The 18,154-nt window shown below is 44.9% G+C and overlaps 2 protein-coding genes across 2 annotated transcripts in view; both read right to left on the bottom strand.

Moving 5' to 3' along the window:
- Positions 1-596: 596 nt before the first annotated feature.
- LOC110223636 (carbohydrate sulfotransferase 8-like) lies at positions 597-2,696 on the bottom strand. Its single transcript, XM_078151641.1, has 4 exons — positions 2,594-2,696; positions 2,336-2,455; positions 1,798-1,806; positions 597-1,676 (listed from the first exon to the last, which is right to left on the bottom strand). The coding sequence occupies exons 1-4, from the start codon at positions 2,694-2,696 to the stop codon at positions 838-840; spliced, it is 1,071 nt and encodes a 356-aa protein (XP_078007767.1). The 3' UTR covers positions 597-837.
- Positions 2,697-7,663: 4,967 nt separating this feature from the next.
- RTF1 (RTF1 homolog, Paf1/RNA polymerase II complex component) overlaps positions 7,664-18,154 on the bottom strand; it is a 48,686-nt gene continuing 38,195 nt past the window's right edge. The window contains exons 10-18 of the mRNA XM_021009337.2: positions 14,887-14,974; positions 14,682-14,789; positions 13,997-14,074; positions 13,239-13,360; positions 13,026-13,083; positions 12,734-12,811; positions 12,219-12,314; positions 11,514-11,625; positions 7,664-10,664 (exon numbers count right to left, since the gene is read on the bottom strand). Coding sequence (XP_020864996.1) covers positions 10,558-10,664; positions 11,514-11,625; positions 12,219-12,314; positions 12,734-12,811; positions 13,026-13,083; positions 13,239-13,360; positions 13,997-14,074; positions 14,682-14,789; positions 14,887-14,974 — 847 coding nt within the window. The 3' untranslated portion in view covers positions 7,664-10,557. The remainder of the gene's footprint in view (positions 10,665-11,513; positions 11,626-12,218; positions 12,315-12,733; positions 12,812-13,025; positions 13,084-13,238; positions 13,361-13,996; positions 14,075-14,681; positions 14,790-14,886; positions 14,975-18,154) is intronic.

Below are 18,154 nucleotides of genomic sequence, written 5' to 3'. Positions count from 1 at the left end.
GATTTGGGAAGGATGGGAGGAAGGAAGGAAAAAGAGTAGGAGGGAGGGAGAGAAGGAAGGAAGGAGGGAAGAAAGGAAGCAAGGAACTAATCCAGGAAGAAAGCTGACAGCAACCCTCTGCTCCTCCCAGAGGGCGTTCCTGTAATAGGAGGTAAATAAACTTTCTCCTACGTATGTATAACAGAGTTATAACTTGGGCTTGGGAAAGGTGTGTGTGGTTTGACATCTAGTGCCTGGGTGTTTGTGGCTGTAAAACTCCTCCTCGCTATCCCCACCCGTAGCAGATTTACGAGCCACTGCAGTGTGACTGAGTTACTCACTGACTGAGTCACAGAAAAGCAAGTTCCCTACGTGAGGGAGCAGCTCCAGCCCCTTGAGGTTTCGAAGCCCAGTTGGGATCCCACTTCTTTACCCTCAGATGGGTTTTATGTTCCAGCCACACTGGCCTCCTCGCGGCACCCTCATTCATCACACTCCACATCTCAACATCTTGCCTTTCCACAGGAGGAATGCCCTTCCCCCGAGTCCCACCTTCCTTTTTGTTTCTTTGAATCCCTAACTCCTTCAAGGATAGTTAGGATTCGAATTCTGCCTCCTACAAAGGTCTTTCCAGATCCACTCCCCACCCCGAGTTTTTAGTGTTTTGATCCAACGAAATTTGCCTTTTCTTTATTTCTTATTTATCTTATATTTACGTTTCTATGTATCTTTGTTTTACACCCAGGTGCACTTAAGCTTCTTGAGGGCAGGCACTGACTGTCTGGTTTTATTTTATCTCTGTACTCCTCCTAACTCTTAGGAGTCAGCCTCCAGCTTCCATCCAGGGCACGATAGTAGTCAGGGGTTCAGTGGATGGTACCCAAAGAGCGTAAAGTCGAGGAAGTAGAGGGTGTAGAGGCCGCCTAGCTGTTCGGAGCTGAGCTGACCCAGGTAGTGGCGAGTGAGCTGGCCGTCCGTGCGCTTCTCGCTCTGGTGCACCTTGATGGAGGGAAAGAGCCCCGTGACGGGGATTCCCAGGAAGCGCAGCGCGTGACCCGCCTCCGAGCTCAAGCTCTCGTGCCGAATCAGCACACCGTAGCGCACGCTGCAAGGCGAGCAGAGCAGCTCTATGGGCTTCCAGTGGACGTCCAGCTTGGCGGGCGACTGCCGCAGCACGAAAGTCACGAACTCGGGGAAGGTGAGGTTGCGCTGGTTCTCCGGGTCTCGGGACCCGCGGACGGCCGTGCGCATTCTGGCTGCCAGGTGCATGTAGTAGGGCTCCGAGTGCAGCAGCTTGTCTCGGTAGGCGGAGACGAGGCGCTCCAGAGGGTGGCGGGTGACCAGCACCGGGGTGTAGTGCTTCAACCTGAGGTCGCACTCGCGGGGCTGGAAGGAGCTGAGCCGCTGCAGGAGGCGCGTGTGGTGCAGGCTGTCGGACTCCACCTCAGCCGGGTCCCAGCGGCTCAGGTTGAGGGTGAGCAGCAGGAGCACCCGCCTCCAGTTGGAGCAGCCCGCCTTAGGCACCTCGCAGAACAGCAGGCGGTGGTTGGGCTCCACCAGCAGCTGCCGGACTACTTGCTTGGGCAAGGGGTGACTGCGGGGCTTCCAGAGTCCATGCTTCTTGCAGGCGGCGCTCAGATGCTCCTGGCGGAGCTGCTGCGTGCGCTGCCAGGGGCTGTAGGTGTCTGTGCGGATAGGGAAGGATGGGGTGGCATCAGAGCCCAGGACCTGGAGTCCGGACGTCCTGAGTTCGAATGCTGTCCCGGTCATTTAGCTGGGTGACCCCAGGCAAGTAATTTAAACCCCTCCGTGCCTTAGTTTCCCCATCTGTAAAATGAGGATAATAGTAGCACCTACGTCTCAGGGCTGTGGCGATCAAACGAGTTAACCATACGTAAAGCGTTTTGCAAACCTTAAAGCGCTATATAAACACTTTACTACCGATATTACTATCACTATTAGGGGGATGCCTGCTTACTCCACAATTTTCTCATTTTACAGAAGAGGAAACTCAGAAATCAAATACGGCTCTTGCTTTTCAAGGAATTTACAAATAAGCAATCTCGCTAGCGAAGCATTGGGGTGTAGCCAGCCGTCAAGCCAGGAAGGTGTGGGTTCAAATTCCTTTTTTGACTCATAGTCTGGGTGACGACGGACAAGTCACTTAATTAACTTCTCAGTGACCTCAAGCAATTATAATTTAGTCTTAGAAAATAAATTGGTTAGTAGAAGGGATTTCCTTACAAGGAGTTCTATTACCACCCTCCAAAAAAAAAAAAGGAAAGGAAAGAAATGTGGCTATATACCCGATTAGGCCCTTATTTCCCTCCACCGAACCTTCGCCTGAGTTACTTACCAGTTGTGGGGGTCTCCAGCTGGCGGTAATAGATCCAGAGCAACAGGAGACACAGTCCAAAAACACACTGCAGTTTGTAGGACAGTTGGCCCATCCTGACTTTCAGGGGCTCTGGGGAACCTACAGAATGGAATCAGGAGGACCAGAGATGGGGAGTCAGCACCATGCATTCTCCTTCCCTCCTTACCCCCACGGGGCTACAGGGATTCCAGGGCTTTGCTCCTGGCCCTTTCCTTCCCTCTCCACTGTCTCCCCCACTCCCTTGTGCCCCAGAGTTTCTGCCAAACAACTCAGGCTGATGTCCAGGGGCTTGTTTCTCTCGCGGCGCGGCGGCGGCGGCGGCGGCGGTGGTAGGGAGCATTTCATAAGATTGGGAACTGGAAAGAGCCTTATCTAGTCCAATTTCCCTCATTTTAGAGATAAGGAAATTGAGACTCAGAGAAGTTGTAGACTTACTGGAGGTCACACAGGGACTAAATGGTGGATATGGCATTTGAACCCAAACCCTTGTGATTCCAAATCCACCTTGGCACAGATATCTTCAGTAAGCACTCCTCTACTGGTCCAGGCTCCAAACACTTCACTCCCTTGTCCTTTTTTTCTGAGGGCTGGACCTGTCCTCACAACTCTGGGAAGTAAGAGGCAAGTGCTATTGTTATCCAAGTTTTACAGATGAGGAATCTTGAGACAGACTTGACCCGGGTCACATAGCTAGCCAGGATCACTTATTAACAGGTTTATTATCCTGAGGGTTCACTTTATTAGGGGGAAAGAGGGAATTGAGGAGAGGGTCCTTAGGCAGTAGGGGTTTTTTTTGGGGGGGAGATGAATTATAAAAGGGACAACCTCCTTAAACTGTGGCTGCCACAAGACAACCTGTGAATACACAATACAAAATTCTGGAGCTCTGGAAAATCATCTTCTCTATCTCTGTCTCTCCATCTCTCTGTCTCTCTCCCTCCCTCCTCCTCCTCTTCCTCCTCTTCTCCTCTCCCTTTTCTCCCTCTCCTCTCCTCTCTTCTCTCTTTTTCTGCCTCCCTCTTCTCTCCTCCTCCCCCTTCCACCTTCTCTCCTTTTTTCCTCTTTTATCTCCTCTCTCTTCTCCTTTCCCTCTTCTCTCTCCCCTCACATCTCTCCCCTTTCTCTCCTCTCCTTTCCCCTCCACTCTCCTCCTCTCCTCTCCTCTCTCTGTCTGTTCTTCTGTCTCTTTGTCTTTCTCTCTATTTGTCTCTTTCTAATAAAACTCTTTTTGAAAAATGTCAATCTTGTCCCCATTGATTTGAAGATAGAAGGAGCTTTTGGACCACCCTTAGCCCTGGAGAAGTAGAGAGAACAGAGCCTCCTCTAAAGGCAGCAGCTGGATCCAATCCAAGCCAACCAGCCTTGATTAATGAATCAACAAACATTTATGAATGCAGCCAGGCCCTACGCTATTCCCTGGGAATACAAGTGAAAAGCAAAAAACCAAACCACTTACTACATGCTAAGTGCTGGAGATATAAGAACCAAAGGAAGAAGAGTCCCTGTCCTCAAAGAGCTGACATTTTACTGGGAAGCTCTGGCACATACATACTTGCACCCCGGTACCTGCACATAGACCTCTCTGAGTTGCTTTGTCTCTGAGAAAAGTAAACACTGAGCAGAGGGGACAAAAAGCACCGCTATTGCTAAGCCTTTTCTACCTGGGAGAATTAAGTTCCTGGTTCAACTCTACTTCTAGCTCAGGACTTCACCTTACTCTTGGCCAGCTTGACAGCCGGTCCTCCAGGCTGCTGGGAACAGCACTGCAGTGGTGGCTAGGTTAAATCTAATCGCTGAACTCCTCCTGTGTTCTGGGTTTCAGCCTAAGGGCTTAATTAACTTCCCTTTCCATAAGTGCCCTCCTTGTGGGCTCCCCAATGGTGGCTCCGACTAGGCAGTACGAGAAGGAGGTCAAAATAGCCTTGGGCCTAGGCAGAATCATGGGGGGGGGAGTGAAGGGGGGGGAGCTGTGATCCAGGACTGATACATGGAGGTGGTGAGGGGAGCATTTCTTGAGGCATCCATAGGTTTTGGCTTCTGCACTCAGAGAGTGGGTGAGGAAGGAGAGGATGGGGAGTTTGAGGGTGAAGGAGACTCAGGAGAGGGCAAAGGAGTGAGGTTTCAGACCAGAGGAGGATGAAGATTGTGGAACAAGATGCCTTCTCTCCCAGTCAGCTGCACAGGCAGTTTAAGACTTTGTACTCAGACTCCTTTCCCATCCCTCTCCCCAAAAATGTTTTTGCCCCAGATGGAAAAAAAAAAGCCAAGTCACAGCTCTAGGTTCAGGTATCCCAAGGAAAGAGTTTCTGGAGCATTCCCAAGTCTCATCTGGAATGTGATGTCAGAGTAGCCACAGGAAGCTCTCAAGGGAGAAGTTGAAGAAGCTCCTGGATGGGGCTAAGTGAGTGGAAGGGACCAGGAATCAAAAAATGAAGCCTGCCCTGGGAATGTGGAGAAAGGTCTGGGAGGGGTCTTGAGATCCACCGAGTGCAGGGATCTCCTCTGGACACTGTATCACAGCCCACCCTACCTTGGACAGACACACCCTGGCTCTCCAGCCCAGCCTTGGGAGCTGGCTGAACATCACCTTCCCTAGCTAGAGGTTCAGCCCCTCTGCTTCCCCTGCCCACCAAGCTGGCTCTTCTGGCAGGACGAGGCAGAGTCACTGCTCTGCCCTCTCAGATTCGGGGAAGGGGGTGTGTGCAAATCCTCAGCCTTATCAGTCCAAGTTATGTGGATGTGAAGGGAAACTTCTTTGATATGTTTCTTGTCTCCCAGAGCTCCCTGCCCCCCCCACCCCATAACTGCTCTGGCTGCTCCTTAGAGATTATCTAGCCTATTTTTTTTTATAGAAGTGGAGAAAAGGGGTAGCCTGAGGTAGTAGAGTAGGAAGACCTGCTTTCAGCTCCCTCTTCAGCCACTGAGTCCCTCTGTGACTTTTGACAAGTCACTTAATTTCTCTGGGCCTCCATTTCGCTCTCTGTAAAAATGAAGGGGGTGAGTTTGGAACATATAACCTGTAAGGTCCTTTCTAGCTCCAAATCTATGCTCTTGTAGCCTAACACTTTTCGTTTATAGATGAGAAAACAGAAGCCCAGAGAGGTTATGACTGCTCAAGCCACACAGTAAGTGGCAGAAATGGAATACGACCCAGATGGGTCATTTGAATCCAACACCACCACACGCCTTTTCAGCCCAGACCCCACTTACTTCCTAGCTAGCACCCTCAGCCTGTGGCCTTTGCCGGGCCAACGGACGAAGTGTGATGTGGCAGTAAACAAAATGAAAGCCCGCACCTGAGTTCTAGGCATAGCTGTGACTATACTCTGTGACTTTGAGCAAGCCCTTCCTTCTCTAGAACTCAGTGTATTTATCTGAGGAAAAAACAAACAAACCGACAAGATAATCTCCGAGCTCCCTTCCATCTATTACCCTGTTCTGAGATGTTCAGCCCAACATTTCTTCTTCCTACCCCCCAAGCCACTTTTGGGTTCCTTCAGGTCCTCAGAGCCCGTGTTAGACTGTTCACCCAGAGGACTTTCCTTACTCTTACTACTTTTTTGTCTTGGAATCCTAATCTTCATAGTAGAAACAGGAATTCTTGCCAGAGATTTTTTATTTTTTATTTTGATTTTACTATTTCTCCTTTCTTCTTTTCCCACTTACACATTCCCTGGGACCTTAAAACTTTGTCCCTTGGATTTGACTGCTGGGTTACCTTCCCAGGTGTGGGCTGGCAACACAGGTTGTCTTTTGTCTATCTAGAGGGTTTGGTCCAGAACCAAAGTCTTCTCTTCTTGTCTGGGCTGCAGGGATGTTTGCTGTTTATACCTGGCCTCCTAACTTTGGGGCCCTGGCTGGCTCCCCCATGGCCCTGAGGACCTTCCTCCTTTCCCATCTTCATCCCACCCACCACCCTAACCCTAACCCATCTTCAAGTCAGTCAGATCCGGTCCAACCTGACCTTGGGAATTTCCAGATCCCCCGCTGAAAACAATGCTTGGGAAAAGCACCCTGCAGCTCCCAGCTCTGCCAGCTTCTGCTCCCCCACCAATAGGGGCAGTGCCTATTTCTGAGCCAAGCCCTTCCAGCAGAGGGAGGGGAAGAGGGATGGGCTTCAACCTCCTTATCCCATTTGGGCTGAAGGAGTAAAAACCAACTGAGAAGAGGGTAAGAATGAGCTAGTGCAAGGCCCGGTATATTCATAAGTCTATTTGGGCTGCTGTGGGTGTATGTAAGCAGGGAGGGAATCCTCCGAAGAGGAAAATAAGGATTCAGGAACTTAGGAAATTGCCTCAGCTTTTTGGAGCAACATGGTAAAGAACAAGTCTCATAGCTTCCCAAGCTAGTATGTGTCAGACCGGATTAAGGATTCCCTCCCCCAGGACAGGATGTTCTCTGGAAACTTTCTCTCACAAAACCTGACACCGAGAAATGCAGTCCATTAAACTCAAGTATAGCTTGAGGCTGCAGAAACAATACTAGGCAGGGTCCCACCTGCCACTCACCGTGACCTCTCCATCTCCTCTCACCAGGGCTGATGTCCAAATGAACCTATTTTCTCAACTTCCTAGATAAATTCAGACTAAGTGATTTCTGTAGAATCGCGTCAGGACTATCACCTTACAATAGGGTTGGGTCTTAGAACTATATAGTCCTTCCCTCTAAGAGCTTTGGAACGAGTTAATACCTTCTTTGAATATAATGTATGATTCATAATCCTATAGCCTATGGGTGATGACTCTGGTACCCAACGGGGCTTTCTTGGTGCTTAGCTCAGCTGAAGGCTGGAAAGACTCTCCTCTTTTAATTAAATGTAGGTTCTGCAAACCAGTGTGCTGGTAAGACTGGAGAGAGGAATGGAGCCATCTTACAGTACGGGAGGAAGGCAGCAATTTTTAGTTTGAGAGCCATCTCTCACAAAGCTTATACTCTCTGCAGTGTGTGAGGGGGTCAGGGGGCATCACAATACAGCTGGTGAAGAAAGCAGCAGTATTATGTTCTCTCCCACTATACTGAGAAGAGCCTTTGCAGAATATCTAAGGTAGGACATTTACTATTTTCCAAGCCAACTAGTTGCCTTACTGTTTTGAGGGTAATGAAAGGATGATGGGAGTGGATCTTAGGAAGCCAGGTTGCTTAAGGGTTGAAAAATGGGAAAGCTTCTGGGCCCCTCACCTTTGGCCTAAGAGCAAAAGGAAGTGAAGCAATAGGAGAAAAAGGAGATGAATTCTTAAGCTTTTAGGACACAGCCCTGTGACACACTTTGCCACTTGGGATGTAATCATCGGATTAAATCTGATCCCCTTGTTAAAACAGGGCATAAAGTTTATTTACAGATCTCTGTACAGTTTGAGTGACAAGTCAGGACTCCACACAAACAAAAGCAAATAAAATCATCCCTTCTGAAGGGAAACGAGGCTTTACCCCACACCTGTCAGAAGAGGAAAAGCAAGACCGACAGACATTCAGATCTGTACATCATGAGCTCAGCATATGGACAGAAGGGAAGGTGTTACCTTTCCTGGAAGAAACAGAAAATTTGTGTAAACCAGCCCCTCAGCCAATGTTCCCATCATCACCACGGAAGCACCACAGTGCAAGCTGAGTGGACTCTGTTGCTTCTCACTCTGGGCATGAAACAACTGTGCACAGCACCAGAGACCACAGCTTTGTGACAATGCCACTTTTTTGGAACCAAGTGATACACCTGCTTCGCACAAGCCTGGAGAAGAGTTAGCAGTCTTGGGGAGGGAGGCCAAACCACAGGTGGGCTGTTCAGGTGATGAGTGAAGTTCACCCTTGGGTCTTCTTTGGTTGGTTTTTTTTTTCTAACTATATTGCAGTCAGTCCAAATGGGAGCCCCTCTGTGCTTCAGTGTCTCAGGCTGAAGGTTTCATCTGTAGTATGTGGGGAGATGGTGGCAAACCAGCTACACTGTGATGCAAATAGCAATTATTTTTAATACAAATTTTATTACACAGCTGTAACATCATCGGCGCGCTTCTCCAAATCCAAATGTTGCTAAATACAGATCTACATGGTGGATCAAAATGACTCCAGCAATTCTGGTTGATTCTGTAAATTCACTTCTTTTAAAAACAAAAACAAAAAAGTCCAAGTACATAGTTAGGTGAGAGGCCCCGGTGGCCTCAGTGACTCAGGCACAGAGTCCAGAAAATGTTTAACAGTCTGTGATTCCATATTTACACAATAGTCCACAAAGGGTGGGTTTCAGTTAATGGACTATTCAAGTAAATAAGTTTTTTTTTAAACTTCTTAATAAGCCCATCAATTTCCTTCACGCAATAGAGCAGAGCTGCGGCTGCAGCAGCCCTGTTTTATGGTCCATTTGCTGATTTTATACAATTGCAATGGACTCTTTCTTTAAAATTATCCTCTGCTTTTTTTTTTTAAAGGAAAAATGTAAACTAAGTTAAAACAACACTGAGGATCTGATAAACTCAGGAAAGCTATCCATTCCATTTCAAAGATTAAATACAACTTAACCCTGACCTTTTCTCCTTCCCCCTCTCCCCCAACTCCCTGCTGTCAACCTGGGACTCTTCAGAGAGGTGCAAAGCAGAACGTCCAGTTCCCCTTCCCTCCAAAAGAAATCATCAGTCCCTCAGTTGTTCCTTTAGCTTAGTTCTTGGTTTAGTATACTTAGCTGTACTTTGTTCTGAAAAGGTTTGTTAAATGTCACTTTTATTTACATTTGGAGCTTTACACCTGAGAATGATTATCAAGCAGTCGGCTTATCTCCTTTCAAACATTCCATAAAGACACACACACCTTTGTGCTGGCATCACATTAGCTGCACCAACTATATATATAAAGATATATATACACACACACATATGTGTGACGTCAGTCATATACACACATATGTGCATATATATGCATGTGTACATACACATATAGATATGTGTACATCTGATATATATCATTTATGTATATATATATGCACACACACAACTGCACATGCTTGTAACATTTTCAATTTGCCTTTTTGTGTCCTTTCTTTACACTCACCTTAAACAATTTCTCTTTTTTTTTCTTTTTTAAAAAAAGCTAACTTTAGAATTGCTCAAAAAGCAAAACAATTTCTAGGAGCTTAGGGTTACAGGGCATAGAAAGAGCAGATGTGTGCATGAGGCCGAGGGCAGAGACTCCACACTGTAGCAGAGAAGCCGCTTCCTGTGTTCCATGGATCAGTGAGGAGTTAAGTCTCACTGCCCTCCCTTGAACCCTGGCTCTGGACTGTTGCCCCCACCCTCAACCCTTCCCCATCCACTGGGTAAGGAATCTACTAGGGAGTTTTTCTGAGTTCATAGAGGTGACAGGGAATCAGGGAGGGAGTCACACAGCTATAGTAGCCAGGCCTGTTTAATAAGAAGAATCACATTTAATAAGTTTCTTTCTTGTAGTTTCAGATGCTCAAATACAGCTGATAGAAATTTGAAACAGCCGTAGAGAACCATAACAGACTGATACAAAGAGTACTGCATCTTAAAAATGATAAAAAAACACCTGGAAAAAATCCACACACACAAGTGTGTATACACACACATATGCACACTTACACACGCATACCCACCCACACATGTACACACACCCACCCACACATACACACACGCACCTCCCTCTTAAAATGTACGCTTTTTGGAAACTAAACCAGTTTTCAAACACTCCCTTCTGCAGAGGTGGAAAAAGAGGAGAAAGATGTCGAGAAGGAAGACTGTAGGTGACCAGTCCCCATCCCTGCCAACATGGGCCAGGTGCCAAGCCTAATGGCCATGCCCAAGGTGGCACAGGGAGAAGCTTGCCCAGGGTTGCTGCTGCCACCCACAGGCTCTGGCAGGAATCCTGACTCTGCTATAATACTGAACATAGGCAGAGTGGCCCAATGATCTGTGGTGATGACAAAATAAAAAGCAAAATGCAAACAGAAAGACATGGATAAAAGCCAAGAGAGCTTGAATCCACACAGGTGTGGGGCAGCAAGAGGGGAGGGAGGGTGGGCGGATGAGGGAGATTTATACAGGAAATGGTTTTATGTTACAGATGACTGGCAGTTTAAAGAGTCTCTTCCCAGCACCCCTACTGCTCCAGCCCAAAGAGGGTAAACCAAGGGAGAAGAGGAGAAGAGGGACATCATCGTGGTGCATGCAGGGTCAGAAGCAGCAGGCTGGGCTTGCTCAAATAAGTCCTCGTCGTTTCTTATAATCTTCTAAGTTCAGAGACCTTCTTGGAGCACCATCCTTGGCTGGGGGAGCCTTTGAGGTGATGGCCAGAGTCTTTGATTCTGTGCGGAAAAAGCATCATGGGAATTTTGAGTGACTGGGAGGTTTTTTTTTTAGCCTTTATTTATTAAATATTTCCCAGCCACATGGTGAAAACATTTTTAAAAACGTTTTTTAAGCTTCTGAGTTCCAAATTCTCCCCCTCCCTCCCACCCTTCCCTCCTGTGAGAAGTCAAGCACTTTGATTCTGATTATACATGTGAGGTCACGAAAAACATATATCCATGTTGCAGAAGAAAACACAAACAAAATAAAATAATAGGGGCATCTAGGTGGCGCAGTGGTTAGTGCTCCAGCCTTGGAGTCTGGAGGACCTGAGTTCAAATCCAGCCTCAGACACTTGACACTAGCTGTGTGACCCTGGGCAAGTCACTTAACCCTGACTAGGTCACCAAAAAAAGCAAAACCAAAATAAAATAATAAAAATAAAGAAAGTTTTTAAAAAAATGCTTCAATCTGCATTCAGAGTTTGTCAGTTCCCTCTCTGGAGGTAGACAGCGTTTTTCATCATGGCTCCTTTGGAATTGTCTTAGCTACTCTAATCAAGACAGTGATCTAAGTCTTTCACAGTTAATCATATTTACAGTGTTGCTGTTACTGTGTGTAATGTTCTCCTGGTTCTGCTCACTTCATCTTACATGAGATCATATAAGTCTTCCCAGGTTTGGAAACAGTTTTAAGATGAGAAAAGTATACTTACTACCTTCTGAATGCCATCTGCACCCATTCAAATCATCCTATCCATTTCGGTCTTTAAGTACTGCCCCAGATCCGTACACCACCAGGGGCCCCCTAAAACAGTCCTGCTGACGTTTCTAGAAACCATCTTCAGGCTCATCACCCTGGCCTACCTGAACTGGGAACTTGCAAGTCAATCTTCACATCAAAGTCATGCACTTTGAACAGGTCCTCTGAGAGGTCACTGGCTGACTTAGAGTTGATGTCTTTGTCTTTTCCTTGACCCTGTAAGGTAGACAGATGTCTGAAGACTGAACTAGGCTAAAGAAAAATTGAGAACCCCTGGCAAGACATACAGAAAAGGAGAAAAGCAGCAGTTTCTGGTAATGATTCTTCCCTTTAACCCAAGTACTAAAGAAAACCTGCTTAATCACACTCTCCCAGATAGTTACCCATTCTCAAGAAGAGCATATAGAGTGGGGGACATGAAAGTCACTTCTCCAAAGCCCAAAAGGAGGGGGATATAAGTGAACTCCAGACATGAGAACTTAAGTATGTTCCTCTCAACATTCAGGGTTTCAACTGTTCCATGAGAGGGTTCCTTCAATCTGGATGACAGCACTGAGAATGGGAGTGAAAAACGTACTTTATAAGACTTAATTCTTATAGGTGCTCAAGCAGAAAAGCTGCTTTTCTTCCTAATGAGGAGGTACAGAAGTTATTTATTCACTTCATAAACAATGGTTAGTAGGGCAAGTTTGGAGCTTCAAGAGAAGAGTGACTTTTCCTCCATGTAGTGACTTAAATGGTGAAGCAGGGGAAAATGTATTCACATAAGCGAGCTGCTTGGCCCAGGAGGCTGGTTGGGGAGTACTTGCCTTGTTCATCTCCTTTGGAGCATCTGGTAATGCACCAGAGCCATACTTTGCATTCAGCTGAGCCAGGATGGCAGCTTGAACCGCAGGGTCTCTGGACTGAGAACAAAATATATTACATTTAAGGCTCTTCAGCCCTCACTCCAACTGCCAGAAAGATTACCCCTTTCTAACTCCCTTCCCCTAAACAACCCACCACCAACACCCTCAAGTCTTTCTCAATGGAAGAAGATGGCAGAAATCACTGGTTTTATCAAAGTCACATTCTGTCAGGTTCTAAGTAACTGAATCTGCAGGATTTTCAGAACTTATGCTGTCATTCTAGTTCTGTGACAGGGGAGAAATGCACACTAAATCCCAGCAGAGCTATCCCCTTTTGCTTCTATGACAGACTTTCAGAGGCCTTGGCTTAAAAGAAATTGGAAAGTGTTTGACTCCTGAGCCCATCTCTTCCTTAATCTCCAAGGTGTACTCAAACCCTAAGAAAAGCTTTCTTTGGCTCTGACTCCTACACTTACATTGGAGACAATAGTTGGTTTGCATTGCCGCCTGGTGAAGGGGTCCATCTGCTGATTTTTCATGTTGTGACTTTCAGCCTGAAACAGAGAGCAATGAATCACTTGTTACCTTTCCTTGTTACCCACAGTAAGTTCGTGTTGGTTTGAGATGAGTCAGAAATATCAGTTATGTTCCCTCACTTCCAAGGTTCCCATTTTCCTGAACTTCAGAACTCAATGTATTTAGTGTCAGAGAAGTGACAAAAAGAACCTGCATTGCAAAAATGAAATGCATCATCTTAGCCGCACTCACCACAAGGGCTTTCTCTGACTCGACAATGTTCCATTCCCGATTTCGTTGGTTGATGTAACTGTGGAGAAAGCAGAATATGATGAGCAAGAGGCAAGGAACCAGACAGCAGCAGTCCAGGGGGCAGAAGGAAGACGACATCATCACCTTGCTGATTTTGCTCTGAGCTCTGTGGCCCGGGCACGGGAAGGTGGAGTGACTACTTCATGAACTCACCTGATGGCAGAAATGTTCTTTGTTCGCTGCCGATCCAGGGCCTCTGCCCTTTCCTCCAGCTCATTGAGCTGATCTTGGATTTGTTTGGCCTTGTCTTGGTCTCCCAAGTCTTCTGCCATGGCCTGCAAAAACAAAGTCATCTGTATGACAGTCCTCATCTACTACAGGTGATCAATTACATTCTCTCACTCTAGGCACAGTCAAGACAACGATCCCTATTGGAGGATGGGTGTTCTCAAGATAAAAATCAGAAGTGGAAGTACTCCGAAAAAGTTTGTTAAAAATGCAAAGTGTTATTTTTATTGTAATATGATGAACCTCCCTACCCACTTGTTTGGCGTCTCAGGGCCACCTAGTGATCGAGACGATTAACAACATCCCTATGCCAATTCTTAAGAAGGATGAAATGCCAGCAAGAGATATGTAGTTACCACTGGGAAACGTAAAGAAAATGCTTGCCAATACCACTGATGTTACCAGGTCTAATGATCAGTATTACCTCCTGCTGGTTCAGTGGTTGGTTTTATAGGCATGAAACTTGAGAGTAACAGAATCTCAACAGAGAGCAAAATAGAGGGAATACTGTTTGTAAAAAGAAAAATAGTCTCGATTAGTTTGTGGAAGTGAAAAGGGCCAAGCGGAACCTAGCCTTTCCCAAGTCCCTCACCCCACAAAACACCAGCAGTTTCTGCCTCCATATCACCTTAACACAGCATCACTGGGGAGTCTGAGGCCCAGCCCTAAGGACTATCCCTTACCTTTTCCTTCAGAAGCTGCGTTTTTTTCATGGCATAGTTGGGTGGAGCTTTTCTGAATCTCTCTTTCTCTTTTACAATCTGTACCGGAGAGGAGGAGACATCAGGAATGAGGTAAGAGTCTTGTTATTTTAAAAATATCTTTGCAGATGAGATAAACAAAGTCCTTCCTGGAAGCAGCTTCTCTTCCTAGGGCTGAGCCAGGCCCCACAGAAAGAGTTCATTCCAAGGGATAGGCTGGTGCTGACTGAGCTATGGAGAAGTTTCAGGGACAGTCTGAAAAAGCAGTATATGCCAATAAGCTCTGCAGCAGCCTCTGGGTCTAGGATTGTAATGCTAACTGCTGCCTAGGAGAAAACTTACAGAAACTGAAGAACACAAATAGAAGATCTGCAGAACTATCGGGAGCAGAAGATGGAGGATGAACTTCAGCAAAATGCTTTGGAGAAGGAAAATCGTTGAAGCACCAAGTCATGGCAGAAAAGTCAGGCACTCAAACCCCCGAACCCTGGGTTTATTTCCTTCATCTACAACTTTCTTCTTGGAATCTTCTTCCCCACTCATTAGGAAAACAAAATAGCTAAAAAAAAGTGTCAGACCTCAAAATCTAGCAGAGCCTAGAATCTTGACCCTCACTAGACATCAGTCCCTGATGAACTGCCAGTCCCTGGGGTTATCAGCTTCTCACCTCTTCAATATCCTGATCATTGAATTTATAATTCAAAGCTTCTTTAATGGACAATTCCTTCTTGTTGATTTCATCCAAGGTAGGCAGCTGCATGCCAGCAGAAAACATCTGAATATCCCCCCGAAAAAAAAAAAGACAAAATGTCAAGAAGGGCTCCAAATGTGACCATGTTACATCTTTAGTTACCTAAAGTCTATCAACTTACCGCTTCTTTCCATTTCATGAATTCACTTTCTGTGAACTCTTGGTTTGAGACAAACTCCAGGCGGAACACTCGCTGGTCATTGCCATGCCTAAGACAAAAAAATTGAGCACTATTCAAACTACAAATGGTGACTGTGGAAGGCACCTAATGGTTATATCAGTTACATACCATTCTCATCATTTCAATAAATTCCATTGGTTAATCCAGAACAAGCATTCTTAGTACCTATCCACCTTCTGAGTGGCATGAACAATGGAGAGGACAGAGGTTCTCTATCTCTTGTGAAGACTCCCAGGAAACTATATGGGAAATGACCCACAGTTGGGTGTAAGGCCTAAAACAGCTTTTTTTAAAAAAATGTTTATCATAAAAGGTCATCTTGACAAATAAAAATAGGAGGAAAAAAGCTTAATATCAAACCCAAAGAACTATTTACATTAAAGAAACACCTTGAACAAGAACTTATTTACTTTGCATTTTCTCCCAATTTCTTACATTCACACAAAGTTTTGTTGTGGTTTAGTCAATGTAATTACTCTAGTTTTGCTTTCTTTGCTTCACACTACGTCAACATTTTATATAGTCTTCGTATCTGTAAGTCTGAGAAAGAAAGGGCAAAAAAAGGAAGCAGGCTGGTCATACAGCTATAACAAAAGATAACTAATGGACAGTCTATATGCTCCACTGGAATTCATGAAATGTCAAGATTATATAGAGGGAGCACCTCAGCATGCTGGGTGGATCCATGCATTGGAAGATTTTTAAAAGGACACAGATAAAGAATTGTATAGGATAAAAAAAAATGGATGGATTGTAATTTGCATTACTGAAGGGAGTACCTATTTTGATGAAATCACAGATCCATCAAAGTATTCCAGTATTTTTAATAGTGTAGTAATGCCCCACTACATTAATAAACTACAGTTTATTCACTCATTCCACAACCAGTATGGAATGATTATATATGTATATATTTCTGAGTAGAGAGACAAACAGATATAGACATAAAGCCAAAGAGAGATAGGCTATTATAGTTTTCTTTTATCTTCACTGAAGACCTAACACAATGCCTTATCCTGAAGAGGTGATCTTGGTTTCCTGAAGGCTTTAGCCTATGCCATCAGGGAAAGTTCTACAAATCTGAAAAGGAAAAGTACAAGACAAGTGAAGAAATATGTGTTTTTTGTGTCTGAAGACCAAGCTAGTTAAGTGCAAGGGGGTTTATTATTAGATTGATGATAAGATATAGCTAGACACAAAAATCCATTTTTTAACATCTATTATTTTTCTGGTGATACTACAGAGCTGTGAATTACAGAACAACACAATCTTTGAAGAATCAAAATTATGGGTGACTCAAAAGAAAATGGAAAGACCATATGGTGGATACAGGTAGATTTAGGCATGTTACCAATGATAACTTTTGTATTTGATGTATACCAAGGTAATTTGGAACTGGAAGGGTCAGTAGCATTCAAGTCCAACCCCTCCTTTTATGGATAAGGAGAACAAGGTCCAGAGACTATGACCTGCCAATATGTGGCAAGTGTCAATTCTGGGACTGGAAGCCAGGTTCTCTGACTCCAATTCCAATCCTCTTTTCACTATCCCAAACCAGCTGCAGCAAGCAATGCTGGTGTGGCGTAGGACCCAAGAGAAGCAGGGCTTCTAGCACTTCTAGCACTTCCAGCATCTAGCCCTGCCTGCAGAAGAATAACCAGGGCAGAAATCTCAGACCAAAGGGAAGCCTATAATTCTGCCACTGTGAACCAACATGACTTTCCTGCTGGCTGATAAGGGCTGATGAATCCAGCAGCAGGCTACTCTTGCTCAGACCCAAACACAAGTCAGGAACTTACAGAGCTCAGATCAGGGGAGCACCAATCAGACTCTGCCCTGGACTGGATCACTCTGGGAGCACTGAAATCTTTCAGTTCTCCAGCCTGTCCCTGAGATCCTGGAATAACACAACCCTCAATAACCCAAGAAAGCAGCGACAGAACCAGCTCAGACCTTCCCTCCAGAAGTTCCACAGAGCCTGGCCCTAACATCAAGTCCAAAGCCGGGAAGTAGGATGGAAGAATGGACAAAAAAAAAAAAAAGAACCACATCATAATGAGCTATTATGATGGCAGGGAAGCTTAACACACAAATGCAGAAGAGAATGACTCTAAAGCATCTACATGCAAAGTATGAGAGAAAACCACAGACTGAGCACACACTCAACTAGGATTCGTGGGAGAGATGAAGAGTTTTGGTTGTTGTTTTTTTTTTTTTTAAGAATTAGAAGATCTTTTATAAATGGAATAAGGATGCTTGAGGAAAAAGCCTGAAAAAGAAATGAGAGCTCTGCAAGAAAGAATGGGAAAGGGAATTCGTAGCTTGGCACAAAAACCTTGCCCAAGCAACAAAATTAGAAAGGATCAAATGGAAGTCAATGAGTCCCAGAGGTAACAAAAAATATTAAAATAAAGTCAAAAAGGCTAAGAAACAAAAACAAAAAAACAGAAGAAAATGTGTCTCTCATAGAAAAAAACAACTGATCTATAAAACAGACTAAGGAGGAAAAAAATTAAGAATCATTGAACTAACGGAACACTACATCCAAAAAAGTTTAGACATCCTATTTCAAAAAAACTTAAAAATAAAACTGCACAGATCTCTTAGAAACAGAAGGCAAAGGAGAAATAGAAAGAATCCACTGGTTGCCTCCTAAAAGAAACCTTCAAATGAAAACATCATAGCCAAAATCCAGAGCTTCCATGTCAAAGGAAAAATAGTGTAAGTAGCTAGAAAGAAGGAATTCAAGTATCATGGAGCTACAGACAAGATCACATATGATTTAGCAGTCACCACTATAAAGGAACAGAGAACTTGACTATGATATTCCAGAAGGCAAAGGATATGGGCTTACAGCCAAGAATAACTTACCCATCAAAACTGAGCTTAATATTATGGGGATAGAAATGGATCTTTAATGAAATAGAAGACTTCTAACAGTCCTGATGAAAAGACCATAGCTGCAGAGAAACTCTGAATTTCAAATGCAAGAGCAAAGAGAAACATATAAAAGTAAACATGAATGAACAATAAGAGACTGAACAAGGATAAACTACTTATATTCAAACATGAGAAGATGATACATGTGTCCCCTCTGAACCAAATCTTTAGTGGGGGTTAGAGAGGATAGAAGGCCTAGCAGTGGCTGTGTTATATTCTGATGATTTTTTCGTTTTGTCTTGGTTTTATTTGTTTGTTTGTTTGTTTT

The sequence above is a fragment of the Phascolarctos cinereus genome, unplaced genomic scaffold (genome assembly GCF_003287225.1).
Source record: "Phascolarctos cinereus isolate Bilbo 61053 unplaced genomic scaffold, phaCin_HiC Scaffold_3;HRSCAF=262, whole genome shotgun sequence".
In the NCBI taxonomy this organism is placed as follows: Eukaryota; Metazoa; Chordata; class Mammalia; order Diprotodontia; family Phascolarctidae; genus Phascolarctos; species Phascolarctos cinereus.
The sequence above is the reverse complement of the archived record's forward strand: the minus strand, read 5'-3'. Positions and strand labels throughout refer to the sequence as shown.

Bases quoted from the DNA above. Each gene is read 5' to 3' on its own strand.
- LOC110223636 (XM_078151641.1), bottom strand. From the start codon at position 2,696: ATGCTCCCTACCACCGCCGCCGCCGCCGCCGCCGCGCCGCGAGAGAAA. The intron at 2,456-2,593 runs GTGGGGGAGACA...TCCATTCTGTAG, and splicing joins AAACTCTGGGGCACAAGGGA to GTTCCCCAGAGCCCCTGAAA.